General features: G+C 54.0%; 1 protein-coding gene across 5 annotated transcripts in view; it reads left to right on the plus strand.

Annotated features, from left to right (window-relative positions):
- LOC141747949 (uncharacterized) overlaps positions 1-18,068 on the plus strand; it is a 44,536-nt gene that overhangs the window by 11,044 nt on the left and 15,424 nt on the right. For all 5 annotated transcript variants that reach the window (XM_074599081.1, XM_074599084.1, XM_074599086.1 and 2 more), the window contains exon 2: positions 25-186. Coding sequence is in view for 4 of the 5 variants with exons in the window: in XM_074599084.1 (XP_074455185.1) it covers positions 25-186 (162 nt within the window). In the remaining variant the exon portion in view is untranslated. The remainder of the gene's footprint in view (positions 1-24; positions 187-18,068) is intronic.

Raw genomic sequence — 18,068 nt, forward strand, 5'->3', positions numbered from 1 at the left:
CTGGTCTCTCTTCTTCGTCCCCAGTTCACCAAAGAAGAGAGTGGATATCGAGAGCTGCATGAGGAACAAGGGGTCACCAAAACCCCACCTGCAGGTCCCTGGACACAGATGCCACCACCAGACCTGTCAGTGGAGACGGCTTTGCTCCTGCAAGATGGGACGTGGTCACCTTCCCGTCAGAAAGAGGTGAGAGCCGGGGAGTGCGGCTGCTCGGGATGGCCCAGTGGGGGACAGGGGACAGGGGTGCCCACGCGGAGCAACACGACTCGGTCCAATGATGTGTATCCAAACTGGTTTTCTCTCTGTGGGATGCCCTGTCTTTCCTGTTTACTTGTTATTCTGGAAATAGAACAATAAATAATTTATCGCCGATCGGTTGGCGCGCGTCCGACCTGTCAGTTAAGTTGATTTTAACTGGCCAAGTGTCAGGGCAAAAGGCCAGGAATGCTGTGCTAGGGAACAGTCAACACCACAATTATAAGATTAACACCTTGTTTAGTGGTCAGATACTGTCAAGTGGTAAAAGATTGCCCCGGTTCGTCTCTATAGAGCATCGCTCACAAACTACCTTATTAAGCAGGATCTTGCTCGCGGTCGGCTCCCTGCACCTGTGTCCTCAGATATTTCCATTCATGGTGGAGAGGAGGCCAACACTCGGCCGGGGCTGCTGGGGGCTGCGCAGCTGCGGGAGCATTATTCCCTCTTACCGTATTTGCATATCAATGAGCCCCTGATTAATATTTAAAGAGCCAGCTGTCCGAGCCACCTATGAAAGAAAAAAAGCTCTGTGAGGTTTTTATTTTTTTTTTTTTTTTAAGGGATAACACTTACTGCCCTTTATCAAGTACGCTTCATTTTTACCCCCCCCTATTCTTTTATTTAAAAAAAAAAAAAAAAAAAAATGCCAGGGGAAAAAATATGAAACGCCATTAACGAGTTATCAGTGAATGAGTTGTGCTGCTCTCAATGCTTCTCAGTCCTTTTGTGCCGTAGTTGCAGCTGCATCCAGCAGGTTTTTAGGGGCAGGAGCCCAGCGCCGGTGCCGACGGGCGCCCATGGGAACTGTATCTACGGGCAGCTCGGCGCGAGCGCGAGGCCTGGGAAACGGGCAGCGTCCCCGCAGGCGGGCAGGGCAGGGGCTGCCTCTCCTGCACGGGATGTATCTCCATGCCCCCGGCGTCCCCAGGCTCCTGTGGCGGAGCCGTGGCCGGTGCCGATGTCCCGGCGGTCCCCGGGGGGAATGGATACAGCGGCGTTGTGCTCGGCGAGGGATGCTCATGGTGGCCCATCAGTTAACGAGAAGCAAGACACAAAGTAATGTCTCGAGCGGGCTAATCAATTGAAATGCCATCAAAAAACTAAGAATTGGTATTTTCTGTGCCTCCCCAGCACTATTAATTGCCAGGCGGTTTTGTTTCCAGGCTTAAAAAGCTGTCATTTTAATAGACTATTCTCTTGCCATTTTTTTTTTCCTTGAGCATTTGTCAATAATCCTCCAACAGCGGCAGCTTTGTTATCCCAACTAATTGGAGTCAAGTAGGGCTGCGAGAAAAGATTGTTCGCGACGGAGCCCTGGGAAAAACGCAAAAGGATTTTAATTTTCAATAAAATATGCAGATAAGTAGAAATTAACAGTGGGGAACGGGGTCTGGAGCCTGCGTGAATAATGGTGCTGCTCAGACGATGGCGGCTCGAGTGACTTAATGAGGACTCGAGCGGGTCGTTGGCGATGCCGGTGGCTCTGCAGGGCCGGGGGGGTGCGAGGAGCCGCCCCCCGCACCTGCATGGCCGCCCGCGGGAAATTGATGGCGCGGGGCACTTTTTTGTATTTTCATCAATATTTCCCGGGTGCGGGAGGTGAGCGAGCCCTTGATCTGACCCGTCGTGCCCAGCTGCAGCTGGTGGGGAAATATTTCAGGTCACGCTTTGTTATTTTCATATACAAGTGAGGGAAATTTGGGCGTCCCTTCGCAGTGGGGATGGGATCACTGGGATGCTGCAGTTCTCGTGAGGCCATGTACGGACACGTCCCCCCTCTGCCTGTGCCACTGTCCCGGCCCGAGCCCGGCGGTGACCACTGGATGGGGATTTTGGCCGGGATGCCCTGGGCAGGCACAAGTGTTTCTGCCACGTTCCCCTGCCCATCGCTGCGTTTTGAGCCGGCTGGTGGCAGATGGTCCCTTCTGCTGGTGCAGCCTCCAGAGAGGATCCAGAAAGTTGGGAGCATAAATAAAAATCCCTCCAGCTTCACTGGGTGCTTGGCTGGATTTGCCCAAAAGGCCTCTCCCGGTCCTGCCGCTGGATGCACTGGGTCCGGGGGCAGTCGCACTGACAGCTGCAGTTTGCAAAGGGGTTTTCAAAAGTGATGGGGTAAAATATTGCCCAGCGAGGGGCTGTTCAACGCTTCCCGCAGCGTAGCCCTTACTGCGGGAATTCGCCCAGGGCTGGGGGTGGGAAGGGCTGTCCCCTGTCCTTGTCCCTGGGCTGCTCACCCTGTTCCTCCATCCCCGGCAGCATCGGGAGGGCAACCATGTGCTGGCGGGGGACCGGGTGCTGCCTGCAGGGTCTCCGCCTTTCCCAGCAAGCCAGAGCACTTTTTAGCAGGATTTTGCACAACTAACGCCTCCCAGCAGCTGTGCCCCATCCCACTGCGATGTGCTGTGCCGCCGGGCACAGATGGGAGGGAACGGCACGAAGCTGCACACGCAACCGCCGAGGAGGTGCGGGCAGTTTCCCGAGGGCAGGATGGAGCCGGCTGAAGCGCTGGGGACCCGCTGGCCCCCAGGCCAGCCCCCCTCCAGCCTGAACAGCCCCGTGGGGAGGGGGACAGCTGAGCCGTCACCTGTTGGAGCTCAGACGCCGCAGCTGCGGCCGGCACCACCCGGCTGCTTTGAACCCGCCGGATTAGGCAGAGGAGAGCGCCACGCACGCACTTGTGCTCCGCATGCCAATGCCTTCCTCCCCTTCCTCCTCCTCCTCCTCCTCCTCCCGGCGCTCTGCCGGCCACGTGGCCGCAGCCTCCCTGACCCGACATCTCATCCGTTCGGCCACTTCTGCGCCAGCTCCTCGCTGACAGTTTGGGGACAGCCCCGGGGGTGGCAGGTGGCAGAGACCCTTTGGGCCCTGGGGGTGGGAGCCCCATGAGCCGGCGGCTGCTGCCTCCGCAGAGCCCTGGGTGGGAGCAGCAGGGATCTGCTGTCGGCTGGACCGGGCACAGCAGTGATGGAGGTGGGAGGACCTCTGGGTGAGAGCCAAAGCACCTTCAGTACTTGGGACACTAGGTTCAGATCTGCTGAGCTTTATCCTTCTTATCCAAAACAGATAAAAACCATAGGAAATCCTGGGTGGGGGGAAAAACCCAACATTTTTCTACTTTGGGAAAGCCAGCATCCGCATGTGGACACAGCCCAGCGCACAGCTGCGTGGGGTTTTTTCCACTCCATCTTTTCCCATCATATTCCCTACTTCCCACCGTAGCCTTCCCAGGATTGGAGCTGGGGTGGTGGGACTTCATTAGCAGGTAGGTGATGGCCCCAGCTCTGCAGATGTCCCCTCTGCGGGGTGGCCGTGGTGGGCTCCTCTTCTGTTGCCTCCCACCTTGTGCAGCCGCTGCATCTCCAGTTGGGGTGCGTTGAGTCCCCCAGTTTGGGTAGGCTGCCCCCAGTTCGGGTACGCGCTGCTCTGCGCTGCTCTCCCTTTCATGGTGACAGTGGAGCGTGGCTCGTGGTGGGCAGCTGGGACACGTGTGAGTGGCACGTGTTGCGGTGATGTCCCCAGCTCAGCAGCAGACAGATGGGGACATTGGGTGGCTGGATTCTCCATTCAACCCGATGGATGGATTCTCCATCCCTCCCTTGCACACATGCCTGACACCTCTCTCCTCCTTCCTCTGTTTTCTCTTGTTTTCCTCAATCCGAAATTCAAACCCACGGACACAGATGCCCCGTTCTGCGGTTTGCCAGCGGCGGCCAAGCTGTCCCTGTGCCCTCGCCCAGCCCAGCACCGCCGCAGGACCAGGACCAAGGCTTGGCCTCGGTCCCTGGGGGTGTGTTTCATGGAGTGCAGGATTTGTCTTCTGCTTTTAAAAGCAGAGAAGGGATTGCTTTGGGTCTGTTGGGTTGTTTTTTTTAAAAAAAAGCGCTTTCTCCCCATACTGTACTTTTTAAATTACCCAGTTTCACTATCTGTCCCTGTGCTCATGCTTTTGGTCTATTTAAGAGCAAGAGTGTAACATTAAGGTGATTTATAGCAATCTCTGGAGTGGAAGGGCAGAGACTTGGGTATTTTTTTCCTTTTCCTCAGGTGAAAGAAAACCTCGAATGTTAGCTCACGAGACATTACAACGACTGCTCCGTCAATCCTTGATTTACAAGCTCAAATTTATGAGTTAAAAATTATTATTCCACTCGCATATATTTTTTCCCTTGGCCGTTTTAGTGCTTGTGAAAGGTGAGGGGTTTGACAGCTCCTGGAAACAAAAGCCTTTAATATCTCCCCGAGCAAGGCTCTCCCAGGCAAGAAGAGAGATGCCAAGAGGGTTTTACCTCCCTGCTGCAGATATTAGTCACTCCAGGCCGGTCTTAACCAAACAGAGCAGAAAGTTCGCTTGAGATAAGCCAGGACTAATTAGCAAAGTCCATTCTTGTTGCCTGGAGAGTCCCCTGGGATTATCCTCGGTGGCCGGACCAGCGCCGGGCTGGAAGGCGAGCCGGCTGTGGAGGATGCCCATCTCCGCCACCACCCCCCCCCTCCCGCCCTGACATTTTTGGAGCCCTCCCAAAATTTTTTTGGACACCTCCAGACTCGTTGGCGGGGACGCGAGGGGATGCGCGGTGGTGGCGGATCGCCTTCCTCCCGTGTTGCTTTGGGATTATTTTTAATCACTTTGGTGAAGTGTCTTCCCCCCCTTCCTCCATCCCCCCTGTGACACCAGCGTTTTGGGCCTAAACTAAACTGGCAGCAGTCTTTAAAATATAACATGCGTGAAATACCAGGGAGCAAAAAATATCCTCTTTAAAGCATATGTCGCGCAGTGGCTTAGAGAGCCGGGGGATTAAAACCTTCGTGGAGCTCGGGAAATAATGCCAGAGCCCCTGCTGCACTTCATTAAAGTACATTTTTGACGCAGCTTGCCTTATTCAATAACAATTTAGTTGACCAAAAACTGAATCGAAAGGGACAGGCAACTGTGTAGCATTTTGTTGCGTTTTCATTTTCAGCATTTTTTCATGTCAATTTGCCATCTGCTGCCCCAGCGGCTGGAAGGCGGCTGCGCTCTGCCAGGGGCAAGGCTGAGCCCATCTCAAAGCGCTGGAGGGTTTGTCTGTGTGTGTGCCCCCAAAAAATTAGATAGAGTTGGGGTCGGGCTGAGGCTCACCACCATGCCCACCTCCCCATCAGCGTTCCTGCTCAACCCACAGCCACAGACCCCACTCATGGCTCCTAAAATCTTACTCTGGCCACACTTGGATGGGGTGAACGTCTTGGGTTTCCCCTCCATCCCCACCTGTTGGGACTTAACTCCGATGTCCGCGGTCGTGGCAAAGCCCAAATGGCTTCAAAGCCATCAGGGCAGCTCCGTGGCGGGTCCATGGGATGCATGAAGCTTTCCTACCGTGGCCAGCACGGCAGCAGGGTTGACTCTGGTTTCACTGTCCACGAAAACGAAATGTGGGGTTGTAGGCGGTCTGAATGGCAAAGCAGAAAGGAAGAGTTTTGCTGACCTTGGCTGCTTCCCGGGGAAATTTCCATTTTGAGGAAAGAAGGTGTTTTTCTGTTGGGAAACACGCTTGGAAGGAGAAGGAGCAAGGATGCCTTGGTCTGCGCCTTACCCCCAGGAGGGACTGCAGATGGTCCTGGTGTAAATCTGTCACTAAGGACATTCTGTGGTGCGGGGGGCCAATCCCATGGCCTGGGGACGGCGCTACTGACACAGGGAAACTCCAGCAGCTCTGAATGTATTTGTGTTTGATATTTCCAAAACCCTTGAAGGCAGTACTCCATCTTATGGAAAGTTCATTGGGAGAAAGGAGCCAATTTCAGCCTGGAAGGGCATGAAATGGCTGCTCAAATGGTATCTAATTGTTTTCATCTCCTTCCTCCGCCCGCTCCTACAGTCAGGCAGATTTTTCTTCCCACAAATTGGCTCAAAAAGAAAAAAAATTGATCCCAGGTTGAGATTTTTATATTTCAAGTATTTGGGACGTGTTTCTCTTTAGCACAGGGAGAACGTCACAGCCGAGGGCCTGGCTCTGTTTCTTTGATCTTCCCCTCTCCAGCTCAAGTGGCTTAAAGATGGCACGACCAGGCAGGGTGGCAGGAGGCACCGTGCAGTGGGGGGACGGGGAATGGGGGGAGATTCCCAGCATTTCTCCTTTGCCTGAGTCCATATGGGGCTAACCTGCCTCAGGGTGCATGTTTCAGGGGCAGAGGCCCTTCTGTGACCCCCAGTCCGCCTGCCCATGGGTAGACCAGGTGGCGCACTCTCTGCTACCCACCTCCTTCAAGGTGGCCACAGCAGTGCGAGGAAGAGCAAGCACCAAGGGCTGTTAAACACGCAGAGATCTTCTCCAGCTTGGGGCATCTCTGACAATGTCTTTCCCTCCAGTGGTATCTGTCCATCAAAGACAAGACCCCCTGGGCCAGAGGGATGCTTGGGATCCAGCAAGTCCTTCCATTCTCCTCCATCTACACACCCCATGCATCACATAGACCTCTCTTGGCCATAGCCCTCCTTGTGCCAGGTGAGCTGGGGAGCAGGACAGAGTTGTGGGTCACACGAAGACATGAGTGATGCTCCTGAGGTCAAGCGAGACCAGGAATGGTCCCAGGGGAGCCGAGCAGCCAGGTCCAAATATGGATCCACCATGTGCATCTTCTCCAGGAGCAGCCAGCCAATGTTCCCACAGCGTGTGTCACGGTTCCCTGAATAACCAAGGCGTTCATACAAACAAAACAAAGAAACCCTCCGTCTCTCCGGAGACAAGTCACAAACAGAGAGCCCAGCCAGGCCCATTGATGGAGCTGGATGCAGTGAATCACTCAACCAGCTGTAGTTTAAGCAATTTGGGTCAAATACGCACCCTGGCGTCGCGCCACCGACTTATCTTGCGTTTCACTTGTTGTACCTCAGCGCGGGGTTTGCCTTGCAGTTGCTTTTAGTTAACGGTAAAGTCTTTGGCGCTGAAGGTGGGTACCTGCTTATGCAGAGTTACCTAAGGAATCTGCTGTGTCGGTTCTGTTCACATTCATTCTGATGTCAGTTTTATTCCTGGCGAATTTTTACTGCAGCTGAACACAAAGGACAGCAAGAACAGTATCAGCAGAGAGCTTTACTGAGTTATTATCGTTCCCCGTGGGTGCAGAGTGAACTTAGGCGCTCAACAAGTGTATAAAGGGGTCCATAAAACGTGCCCGGGGTATCTCAGCGGTGCAGGACCGAGGGGCTGCGGGGACACTGGCCCTCCTCCGTGCGCAGGCGAGGGCCTGCTGCCGAGGGCTCGGTACAGCTTCAGCCTGGCGAGGCTGGGCCCAGGGGACCTTCCTCCAGGATTACATCAGTAGCATGAGGATGCTGAGTGTACTGTCTGGGAATCTAGAAGACGAGGGTTGGTTTTTTGGTTGTGTTTTTTTTTTTTTTTTTATACTTCGAGATTATGTATATGATAAAATATGTTCTTCTGACTCTCGGGCCGCCTGCAAAAAGGGATGTGCTACAAAAGTGACATCACCTGATTTTCCAGTACCTGGGAACTGGCAGCTCTGTGTGCTGAGGCAGCCACGGGGCCGGGCTGGGGCTCGCTCCCCTTCTCCGCATCCCTGCCCGGTTTGGTACCTGGTGTCGCTGTGGGCAGAGACCACACGGATGCTCTGCCCCGGGCTGGAAGGTGTGTGCAGCGCTGTCTTCTGCTCAGTGGGGTCAAAACCACCCCGCTCGGGTTCACCGAGCCGCTGTGCTCTGCTGCTCCGGGGATATGCCAGGGGTCCCGCACGCTCGGGGACCGTCCCACGGCTACGGCAGGAGCTGGGGAGTGATGGGGATGCTTGGCTGGCTCTACACGTGTGGGTACCACTGGGAGGATGCTCTGAAGAGCAAGAAGCTCGTCCAGGGTGGCTTTCTCCATGTTGTCCATATCTCCTTAGGGCTGCTCGTGCTGTTTGGGTGATGGTTTAAGTAGCTGTGGGATGCAGCTCTGCATGGCCATACAACTTGGTGTTTCCAAGCGTGCTTGACAGGGGATTATACCCCGAAAGAGAGAGCGAGGTGGGAGAAGGAGCAGAGGAGGGTGCAGCTGGAAGCCCCCCCACACTGGGGGAGCAGACAGAGCTCAGCCCCCACCACGTGCCGAGGACTGGGGGAGTGAGCCGGAGCCCCAGGGGACAGGTGAGCGCTGGGAGGGGGAAGGCACAGCAGGACTTTGCTGATCAGCTCTGCACTGGCTCCTGTGTGCAACGCGGGAGGAAAAATGGGGGAAGAGAACAGGCCAGGGGCTGTCCCTGTGGGGACAAGCTGCTTTGCACAAGTGTTTGCTGGCGGGCTGGGGGGGACGGCAAAGAGGATCCAGTTCCTAAATTGGAGGCTGGCTGGAAAACGGAGGTCTGCCCCCGGGCAGCTGGGGATTAGCTGTGGGGATGTGGGGAAGGGGGTAAAACGTCGGGTTTCCTTCGGTCAAGATCACAGGGACATAGTTGAGTGCCGGCCAATGCATCTCGCAGGCCAGCGCTCCGCAGACAGACTCCACCTCCTGAAAGAACCGCATTGCATCGGGCTTGGCAGCCCTGCTCCATCTGGCAGCCCCCTCCTGAACAGGCTCAAAACTGAGCTCATACGGAGCCAGAATAACCTCTCATCCCAGGAGGGGACGAGAGGAGGGCAGCAGGAGCCACATCATTTTTGGTGTCAGTCTTGGGTCCGTCCCGCAGGTGCAACACCCTCGGGAGCACCCAAATGGGTGGGAGAAGGGGGATCGAGCTGAGCATCACCCTTGCCTTGTGGTGCAGAGTTCGAGGAGACCCTAGTCATGGTCCTTAATGCTCCTTCACAAGCTTTTCTGAATGGAGGAGGAAAATCGGGACAATTCCTTGTTCCTGACCCAGCCTCGGTGCCCGCCGAGCCCGCCCAGGGCTTCTGGCTGGTGGGGAGGGATGCTCGGAGAGACTGGTTTTTCCAACCAGCATTGCTGGCCAGCTGAGCCTGGGGTGGGCTGAGGAGTGAAGCTTCTTTAAAAGCCCCGAAAATTTGTTCAAATTTAACATCGCGGCGAGAAACTGAAAATTTAGTAGGGGGAAAAAACAGGAGAAAAATGTTAGTGGGGATCTTAGTAAATCCTTCGGATCCTCCATCCTCCCCAAGTACAGAGGGGGCTGGAGTTGCTCCAAAACGGCAGTTTTAACCAAAAGAAGCTAAAACAAACAAACAAAAAAACACTTGGCCGTGGTTTTCGTCGTCCCCTCCCCCCTCCTTTTTGATCGTCTCTGTCTTGTACAACCCTGGTATAGGCGGATAACTGAGGATTTCACCCATCTTTTCAAAGTAGCACAGAGGAAGAAAGCGGCCTTTGTAAAAGGGTTTCTGAAGTTCTCTGTTCTGGGAAGGTTGGAAATAGCACAAAAACATCCTTTCTCACTATATTGTGTCGCTTCCAGCTCTAAGCTCCACCACGACCCAGATGTTTAGATGCTGATGCTGAATAGGAAAAGAAGAGCCATGGCGAGAAAGCCAAGAGAGTGGGGATGCTGTGTGAAATTTGCTTCTAGAAACCTGCCCTGCTTTGGGCACAGTGTCTTTCTTTCCGAAGCAGGGAAGAGAATTAGTGAAGGAGATTCAGACACTGTGAATTAATATCTTAATTCCATAGGAATAGTGATGACTATTAGTCTGACTGCACATCTCCTCACATGCAGCTGTATAGTTTAGCTTTAAGACAATATGCACGTTCAGCCTCAAATGTATTCAGGGTTTGTTACTATCAAGCGTTCTTTCTGCCTGTTGATCCGATTCTCCCTTTTTCCCTCATTGCTCCCAAGTTTTCCCAACCTTGTGACAGTTATTGGTGTGAGTTCATCGGTCTGCTTTTAAAATTATCTTTATTCAGAAGGAGGAGGGACCTCCTTAGGCGGATGTATGGAATAACTCTGTTATTACCTAATTGATTGGACAAGGAAAGTTAAGTGTGAAACGCTTCTTTATTGTCCGTATCCTCTCTCTAATTATCCCATCTCAGCAAGAATGTCTCCGAATGTCCGGTCCATAGCTCCTCTCTAATTGTTCTGCCTCAGCAAGAATTTCTCCAAATGTCCAAGCTGCTAATCCATCCCTTCCAGAGGGGTCTCGGCGTGGGGTTCCGCAGTCGGCTCGAGCCGAGCAAAGCCCCCGCTGACGTGGGAAGGAGGCGACCCCCCGCCTCTCCCAGCCTGCGCGTCCCCGCTGCGTCCGTGTCCGTCCAGCTGCCGGGACGTGTGTCCAGCTGGATTTTGTGCTGGAGCGAGGGGCTGGGACCATTCTGAGTGCACCCAGATGTTGATGGAGGCGGGGAGGCTGCAGCACCGCTGTCCCCCAGCCCTGCCAGCTGTCCTGGGCAGAGGGATGGTGGAGCGGGGGGGTCAAGGCACCGTCTCCCACCCGTCCTAAACCCGCTGCTGCCAGAGCACGGGTTGTCCTGGCCAAAGCCCGGAGCAGGAGGTGGGAGCTGAACTTGTCTCTGCTCTGGCAGGCAGACGAGTGAGATGAGCCACTCCGGCGCTGACTTTTGGGAGCCCGAGCCCTGGCTCTCGCCGCACGCCTGGCTACGGGCTCGTGCCGGTGGCGGGGCCCCGCGGCCACCGCTGCGCAGGGGAGAGGGGACGTTTCCGTCCTGCGCTCTCCTGCCTTCTCCCAGGGATTAGGGCAGAGATGCTTTAAAAACAAAGCCTCAAGCCTGCAAAGGTTGTGCTGCTGGAGCGACAAAGCTGATTCACCGTCTGCGGTGGCAGGCGGCCACGGAGCAGCGAACCATATGGTGGAGCTGGGTGGGAGGAGGAGCTGGGTTCCGTGCTCGCCCCCAGACCCTGGGAATATGTCACACGAGGGTCCCCGGGCACCCCATGTGGGACGACCTGCGCGGGGAGCCTGCATGTCCCTGCTCCATGGTCAACGGAAACAGGCTGAGAGCCCGTCCCCAGAGCACGAGCGGTGGTTATGGCGTGGGAGGGATGGGCTGTGGGTCAGTGGCTGCAGGGAAAATCCCGCTGCCCGGCTCCTCCGCACACTGCCTGCGGGTGGGTGGATGGATGCAGCGTCGGGGGCTCAGCTGTCCCGGAGAGGACACCGCCACCACCACCCCGGGCTTGCATGGGTCCAAACGTGTGCTCGTGTTTGCTGCGGGTCCTCTGTTGTCATGCTGTCCCCAAACACCCTCCTCACCATCCCCAACATCCGCACTTTGCCAGACTGGAGGGCAATCAGAGGATCAGAGACCCCCAGGGTTCCTCCCCATCCCCACTCCCACCCTCCCTTTCCCCCGGCTCGTGCCTAATTCAATTTGCTTCTCCCCAAATGGCTCCCCATAGCTTGACCATTAACAAATGGACTTGGCTGGAGGCCTGGGCGACCATTTGCATGCTGAACCTGCTGCCGCCGCTGCCTGCCAGCCGGGCCCCGGGCACCCGCGAGCCGCGCTGGCGCTGCCAGCATCCCGCGCTCCGCGCGCCCCGGAGGGATGCCAAATCACAGCGGCGCTGGTGCCAGTCCAGAGAGAAAGGGACGAGGGAGCCGCACACAAAGAGCGGTTTATAGCCCGGCCGGGCACCTGACACGGGGAGGAGGGAGGGCTGAGACGTGCTTAGCCCTGATAATCCCCAGTTTGAGTTTAATTTTTTTTTATTTTTTTTTTTTTAAATCAAAAGCACAGCAACAGCTGGGGCTGAGGCTTTCCAGGAGATGAACTCATGAACAACTGTTCAAAATAACTTTATTCGTAGTGCTATTAGATCAGTCCACTGGGGAGCAACCAATTATTTTTGATTACTCGAGGCAGATAAGGCTGGGATGGAGCCGAAAACCACGCGCCGCAAGGCATCGAGGGCATCTCGTGGCTTGGGCACGTCGGCTGTGCTGCTCCCCGGCAGGTCACGGGCACCCAGCACCCGTGGGAGCCCCCGGCACCGACCCAAGCCCCCTGCCCGGTGCCGAGGGGTCATGCTGGGGGAAGCGGAGGAGGTTGGGGGTTTTTGCCCCAGGGTTGTGCGCCGGGCGGGCGGGCAGGAGGCCGGAGCACGCGTGCGCTGCGGGCGGGCGGGGGTGAATATTTGCAGATGTGTGCGCCCTTGCCGCCGAAAAACCAATTAACTGCGATGCTGCAGAGCTCGTTAGCCTGTCCGAGGTTGGTCTGTCCATCTTGTGCAGAAGTCTCAGAGGTGGCACAGCACCAGTATAGGGAAACGCGAGGGGTTTGGAGCAAAAGGTCCCTTCCCAGCAGCTGAGACGGGCAGTGCCCGGACAGCGTGGTCCCACGTGCCCCTGCCCGGGGGAGCATCACAGGGGGCTGACCCTGTTCCCATCCCACAGACCAGACTTACAAGTGCTTTCAGTCAGCTGAGGCCAGTGCCGGACATTTTTGCTTTCCAGCATGACATCAAGCAAACCTGAGTGCGAGATCTGTTAGCCAGCAGGATAATCTCCCCAGGGAAAGAAAGGTGGAAGCTAAAACGCTAAAAACCGGGCTGCAGGGAACAGCCTGCACTGGCCAGGAGACAGACTGCATGATCTAATAGGTCTTTTCCATTTCTCGCTCCTGTGATTCAAGAAGTCTTGTCGCTAGGGATTTTTTAAAAATAGACTGGATGAAACAGAAGACGGTGGACGTAGGGATCAGTCCTGCCTTGGCTGGGAGGCAGGTTGGTCTAACAGGACTTTTCCATCGCGCTGTTCCATGATTAATCGAGACAAGAAAAGAAAAGAAAAAGGAAACTGATAAACACAATAGTAATTCCATCCAGGGTTTGCCTTAGTCAGGTTATTACAATCCTGACATCATGTCTTGAAAAGAAGACTGGAAATAAATCTCTAGGAGATGGTATCTGCTCGCTGGGGATGGAGAGGTGCACCAGGCTGCCAGGGGCATGAGGAGTTAATGCCTTTGGTGGTCCCCTCCCCAAAAAGCTGTTTCTCTTGATTTCACTGGGTCTCAATCCAGCAACAGGAGCACATGGCTTCCAAGGAGACCTCGTACCTTCTTCTGTCTGTGCTCCTTAGCCCTTCCTGCTGAAATCACTCCCCTTGAAAAAAGCATTTTCTGAAGGCATCTCGAGGTGGTTGGGAAGTTTATTTCCTGCCAGGTCATTTAATCAGGACAAATGCTGGGAAGTTTGACTTTCGCTTCAGCTGTGGGGATGTGCAAGCTCCGGACAGCAGTGGTCTCCCAACGGATGCTCCACCACTGGGTCCACGTGGGAGCAGGTCCTCACCCGCACCAGGAGCTCTCCGGGGAGACCTTGGATTTGGACCAGCCTGAGCTACAGCTATTCCCGGTGGCTCCACACTCTGGAGGGGCAGCTCAGGTGAGACAGGACGTCTACGTGACGCAAATCAGGATGTTTTTCTGTCCCTTTGGCCTTTATGGCAGCTATTGGGGATAGGTGTGACAGACACCAGCGAGGTCGCTCAGAAATGTGTCTGAGCCCACGGACCCCTCTGATCCCTCACCAACGGTGCTGGGAACTCAGAAATCACCGTTTCAGGGAGGCAAATGAAATAGTCTCCCCTTTTTTTCCCTAAATGGTCTCCACTAATGGAAGGTCTCAGTCTGGAATTGATTTGACTCCAGTCACCAGAGCTGCCGCTACCGGGGATTTCGTAAGAGTCCGCAAGGCCTTTAATCTTTTCCTCTACAAATAGGTATGATGTAAAACCCAAATCCTGACCGCCTCGTGGTTACGAGTCTTGTGGCACTTGCAGCCGGAGCCGGGCGTGCGAGCCCTGGGGTCCTGGCCAAACTCCAGCCGGGGAATTTGTGTTCCGTCTCCGCATCCTCCTGCAGCTTCATCCCTGGAAATCGGAGCTGCTCCCGTCCGGTCCCGGCTGCTCCTGCCGCACCACGGCGCTCGCTGAAACAGCCTCCGCACGCTGCCCCGGGGAAGGAGGCATTGCAGGGGCAGGGCTTGCTTTTTTTGCTCATTTAGTTTCTTTAACAAGTGGTTTTTTTGCCTGTGAGCACACGCTCCCCTGCTTTTCCACAAGCAGCCCCTTCCTCCCCTCCTAGGGCTGCCGCTTGTCGCTCTGGTGCAAAATCCCAAACGAAATCCCACCCGTAAAGGAGGAATCCAGAGGGAGACATGCGGCCCTGCTGCACCCTCCGAAGGTCTGACCGTCTCCAGCCCAGGATATTCCCTGGCTACATTCGGACCCGGTGCAAGGCCGGGTATCTCTAGGTTGAAACATTAAAAAAGAAAAAAAACCACTATTGCAATATTCAGAGAGCAAAGGTTTGAATATTGCACCCAGCAGTTCTCACACAGCAGCCTGAGCAGATGGAATATATACTAATTTTTTCTTAAAACAGCGGCCCAGTTCTCGCTCCAGCAACGGTGGCGATGCAGAGGTGGGATGTCACAGCACCTTGAAAAATCCTCCGCGTCCCCCCTGTTGTGTTCTGCAGGCGACAGTGCCCTCTAGCGCGCCCCCCCCCACCCCCAGCCCCCTTTAGCCCCATGAAATCTGCAGCTTAATGGGCAGAACCATGTGCGTGGCAGACCCCTGCCCACCCTGGCTGGCAGCACCCTCACCCGCTGTCTGGGGGTTCATTTTTTTGGAAAAAATAAGGATTCTCAGCATCACGCTTCATTTTCTATTTCGCCCTCCCGCTGCTGGGTGTGATCCTGACGCCGCTGCAGCCGGCACCGGTGTTTCTGCCCAGCTAAAGGCACCCGTTGAGGTGCCTCTTAAAATTTTTTAGGTTTATGGTTGGACTGGACTCAATGATCTTCCTTTAGAAGAGCAGCAGACCTTCCTTTAGAAGAGCACAGAAGCTGGTGAGGGGTCTAGAGAACAAGTCTTGTGAGGAGCGGCTGAGGGAGCTGGGGGTGTTCAGCCTGGAGAAAAGGAGGCTGAGGGGAGACCTTCTCGCTCTCTACAAGGATCTCCTCTCCCAAGTAACAAGTGTTAGGACAAGAGGAAACAGCCTCAAGTTGCACCAGAGGAGGTTTAGATTGGCTTTTTAAGGGGAAAAATCTTCATTGAAAGGGTTGTCAAGCATTGGAAAAGGCTGCCCAGAGAAGTGGTTGAGTCACCATCCCTGGAGATATTTCAAAGACCTGGAGATGTGGTGCTCAGGGACATGGCTTAGTGGTGGACTTGGCATTGTTAGGTTAATGGTTGGACCTAATTTTAAAGGTCTTTTCCAACCTGAACGATTCTATGATCTTAACCCATCATTCTGGGTGATGCCTGGAGATGTTGGGGACCATCAGTCTCTGGCATTATCCCTGCTGGCTGCCCTTCTGGGGAATTTCCATCTTCCCATTGCTGATGGGTGTTTTTCCCCACTCTTGCGCTTGCGGCTTCCTCAGAGGACAAGGAGGACGAAGCGGACAAGGTATGCGGCATGTCGGACCCTGCACAGTCGTGGAGTAAGTCATGATCCCCTTCTTCGGGCTTGGGCACTACCAGGGTGCCCCATTGCCTGTCCTCACCCTCAGTCTCTCCAGACTCTGGAGATGAGGACACTGGCCCAGTAAACTGTGAGCATCCCTGGATGTTGGTACGCCTTTACGAGAATTTAATTAATTACATCTCCCATGAGCACTTGCCGTGCTTCGCTTCTCTCGCTCAAAATCTTGCCTGGGGATGAGAAGGGACGTGTCCGTCTGTCCAGGACTGCCAGGCGCCCACAGCCACCCGGCTCTGCGCCGTCCTGCTCGCTGCGGGGCTTTCACAACGACCTCAGCCAAGGAACATTATGTTCTGCTGAGGGTAAGTCTGTGTCTTACTCCTTGCCCTCTATTAAAGCAGTCTGGGAGTGGGGACCGAACGCTCCCGGCATGGCACAAGCACGTCCCTTTGCCAGAGCATCCCTCTGCTCTCCTACCTGGGGATGATGGAGGCGGGGAGGTCTCCAGCAGGGATGTAGATGCAGATGTTTAACAACGCCGGGACACGGGCAGGGTCGTTAGCATTCACGGCTATCGGCGCTGTTTAACCACGCACACGTTTATTTTCCTTGGCTCCGACAGAGAAATGTGCTCCTCGAGGACTTTTCATTAAGCAAAAAATTTATGAGAGAGGATGAAAATTGTGTTTTACTGTCTGAGGTCTCGGTCAGTGCTGTTTCTTCAGACGTTTTAGTAATTCATCTTGGCAAGGACTGAGAAAATTTCTCCAGTGAAACAAAAAATTTAACTTCCACATTTGGAGTCTGTTGCATCGGCCGGTTCTGTCCCCGGCATGGACCAATGCCCAGAGCAACGACCAGCCTCCCCCAGGGATTCAAAACAAAAGCGAAACACCTCACAATTTATGTCCAGTGAAAAATAACGTGTACATGATATAAAGTGTTATTGGGATTTGATGCTAATTTTAGTGGTCACCTTGGCTGCGTTTGAGGAAGTTGCTGGTGCTGCCAAGAGCAAATTTACCTGATGATGAATGAGGAATCGGAGCATAAAATAAATAAATATCAGCAACACCTTTTTTTTCCTTCTTTTTTGGCAGATCGGTGTCATACAAGGTCACGCATTTGTGCAGTAGGAGAAGTACTGCCAGAGCTGAGCACTTTAAAATCGTGTTTAAGTAAAGAGCAGCATCTTTAAGTACTGGATTTAAAAAGAAAGACTGAACTAGAGTCTCCCAAAAATTCTTGTCCGTTGGTTACATTTTCATGCCAGCATTAATCTTCTTCCCTCCTCGTGCTCAGGCTTGGAAGAAGCTTGCCATGAACTTCTGCAAAAATTCCTTGTTTTCCTTCCCAAAATCAGACCTGGAAACTCCCATGCCGGGTACCAACCGCTCTAGATTTGACATTTTTAAGCTGTTCATGGAAAAAATTTTGAAAAGTTGTGCTCCGAGATGGTGAAAAAGGAGGATTTTTTTGACAAAACGCAACTAATCTCAACAAGCAGGAATATCTTTTGTTTCCCTCAGCAGTTTTCGGAGAGCGGGAACAGTTCCCGGCCAACTCTCAGCACAAACCCCGGCCAGGCTCTGCCCGAGGGGAGGCAGAAGCTCCCGTGGAGAAGCTCATCCCAGAATGGCCCCAGGCAGGGGGTCGTCTCCGCTTCCCTCTGAAGCGCGCTGGCCACCGGCAGAGGATGGATACCGGACCGCAAGCCTGGGGGAAATACAGCCATTCCCACATTTTTATGATTTCTTTTAATTACTCCGGGCGGGAGTTTAGAAGGAATAAGCGTTTTCAGGCTCGTGGCACCGCAGCGATGGGAAGCAGAGCATCGGATGCTCGTTTCTCCGTGTGCTTCCCAAAATCAGAAGCAAACCCTCTGCAAGTTAAATCCCCAAAACCACTCGGGAGGAAAACGGGCAGGCGCCCTCCTGAAGTGACCCCTGGTCCCACAGGCTCAGAGGGCAGCGAGTGTCACTGCCTGCCTTTCCAAGCTGGTGCTAATTACTGAAAGCATTTTATTTAAAAAAAAAAAAAAAAAAAAAAAGGAAAAAAAATAAAAGCAGGAAGTTCCTTCATTAAAAACTGCAAGTTTTATTTGCATGTAATGCCAGCCATTCTGCGGTTTTGGAGATAGGCTTTAAAGATTTGGGGGTTGTTTTATTTTTTATTTCCCCACCACCACCACCACCAAAAGGGGATGCGGAAAGGAGATGTGTAAGGTTACAGAAATAACACAACCTACAAAGGGAGGCGGACGGAAAGTTTGCATTACGTTAAGCAGGAGAGACGGGGCACAGCTGAATTTATAGCAACCCTCCGAAAAAAAATGATAAATGGAAGCTGTCGTTTTTATTGGGGGGGGGGGTCGGGGGGGTCGGGGGGCAGATCACAGGTGAGGGAACAAAATAATAAAAAAAGCATAAATTAGAAACGTGGCTTGACGGTTGGGAGTAGAAAGCGTTCGGCTCATATATAGCG

Source organism: Larus michahellis, chromosome 8 (genome assembly GCF_964199755.1).
Source record: "Larus michahellis chromosome 8, bLarMic1.1, whole genome shotgun sequence".
Taxonomy (NCBI): Eukaryota; Metazoa; Chordata; class Aves; order Charadriiformes; family Laridae; genus Larus; species Larus michahellis.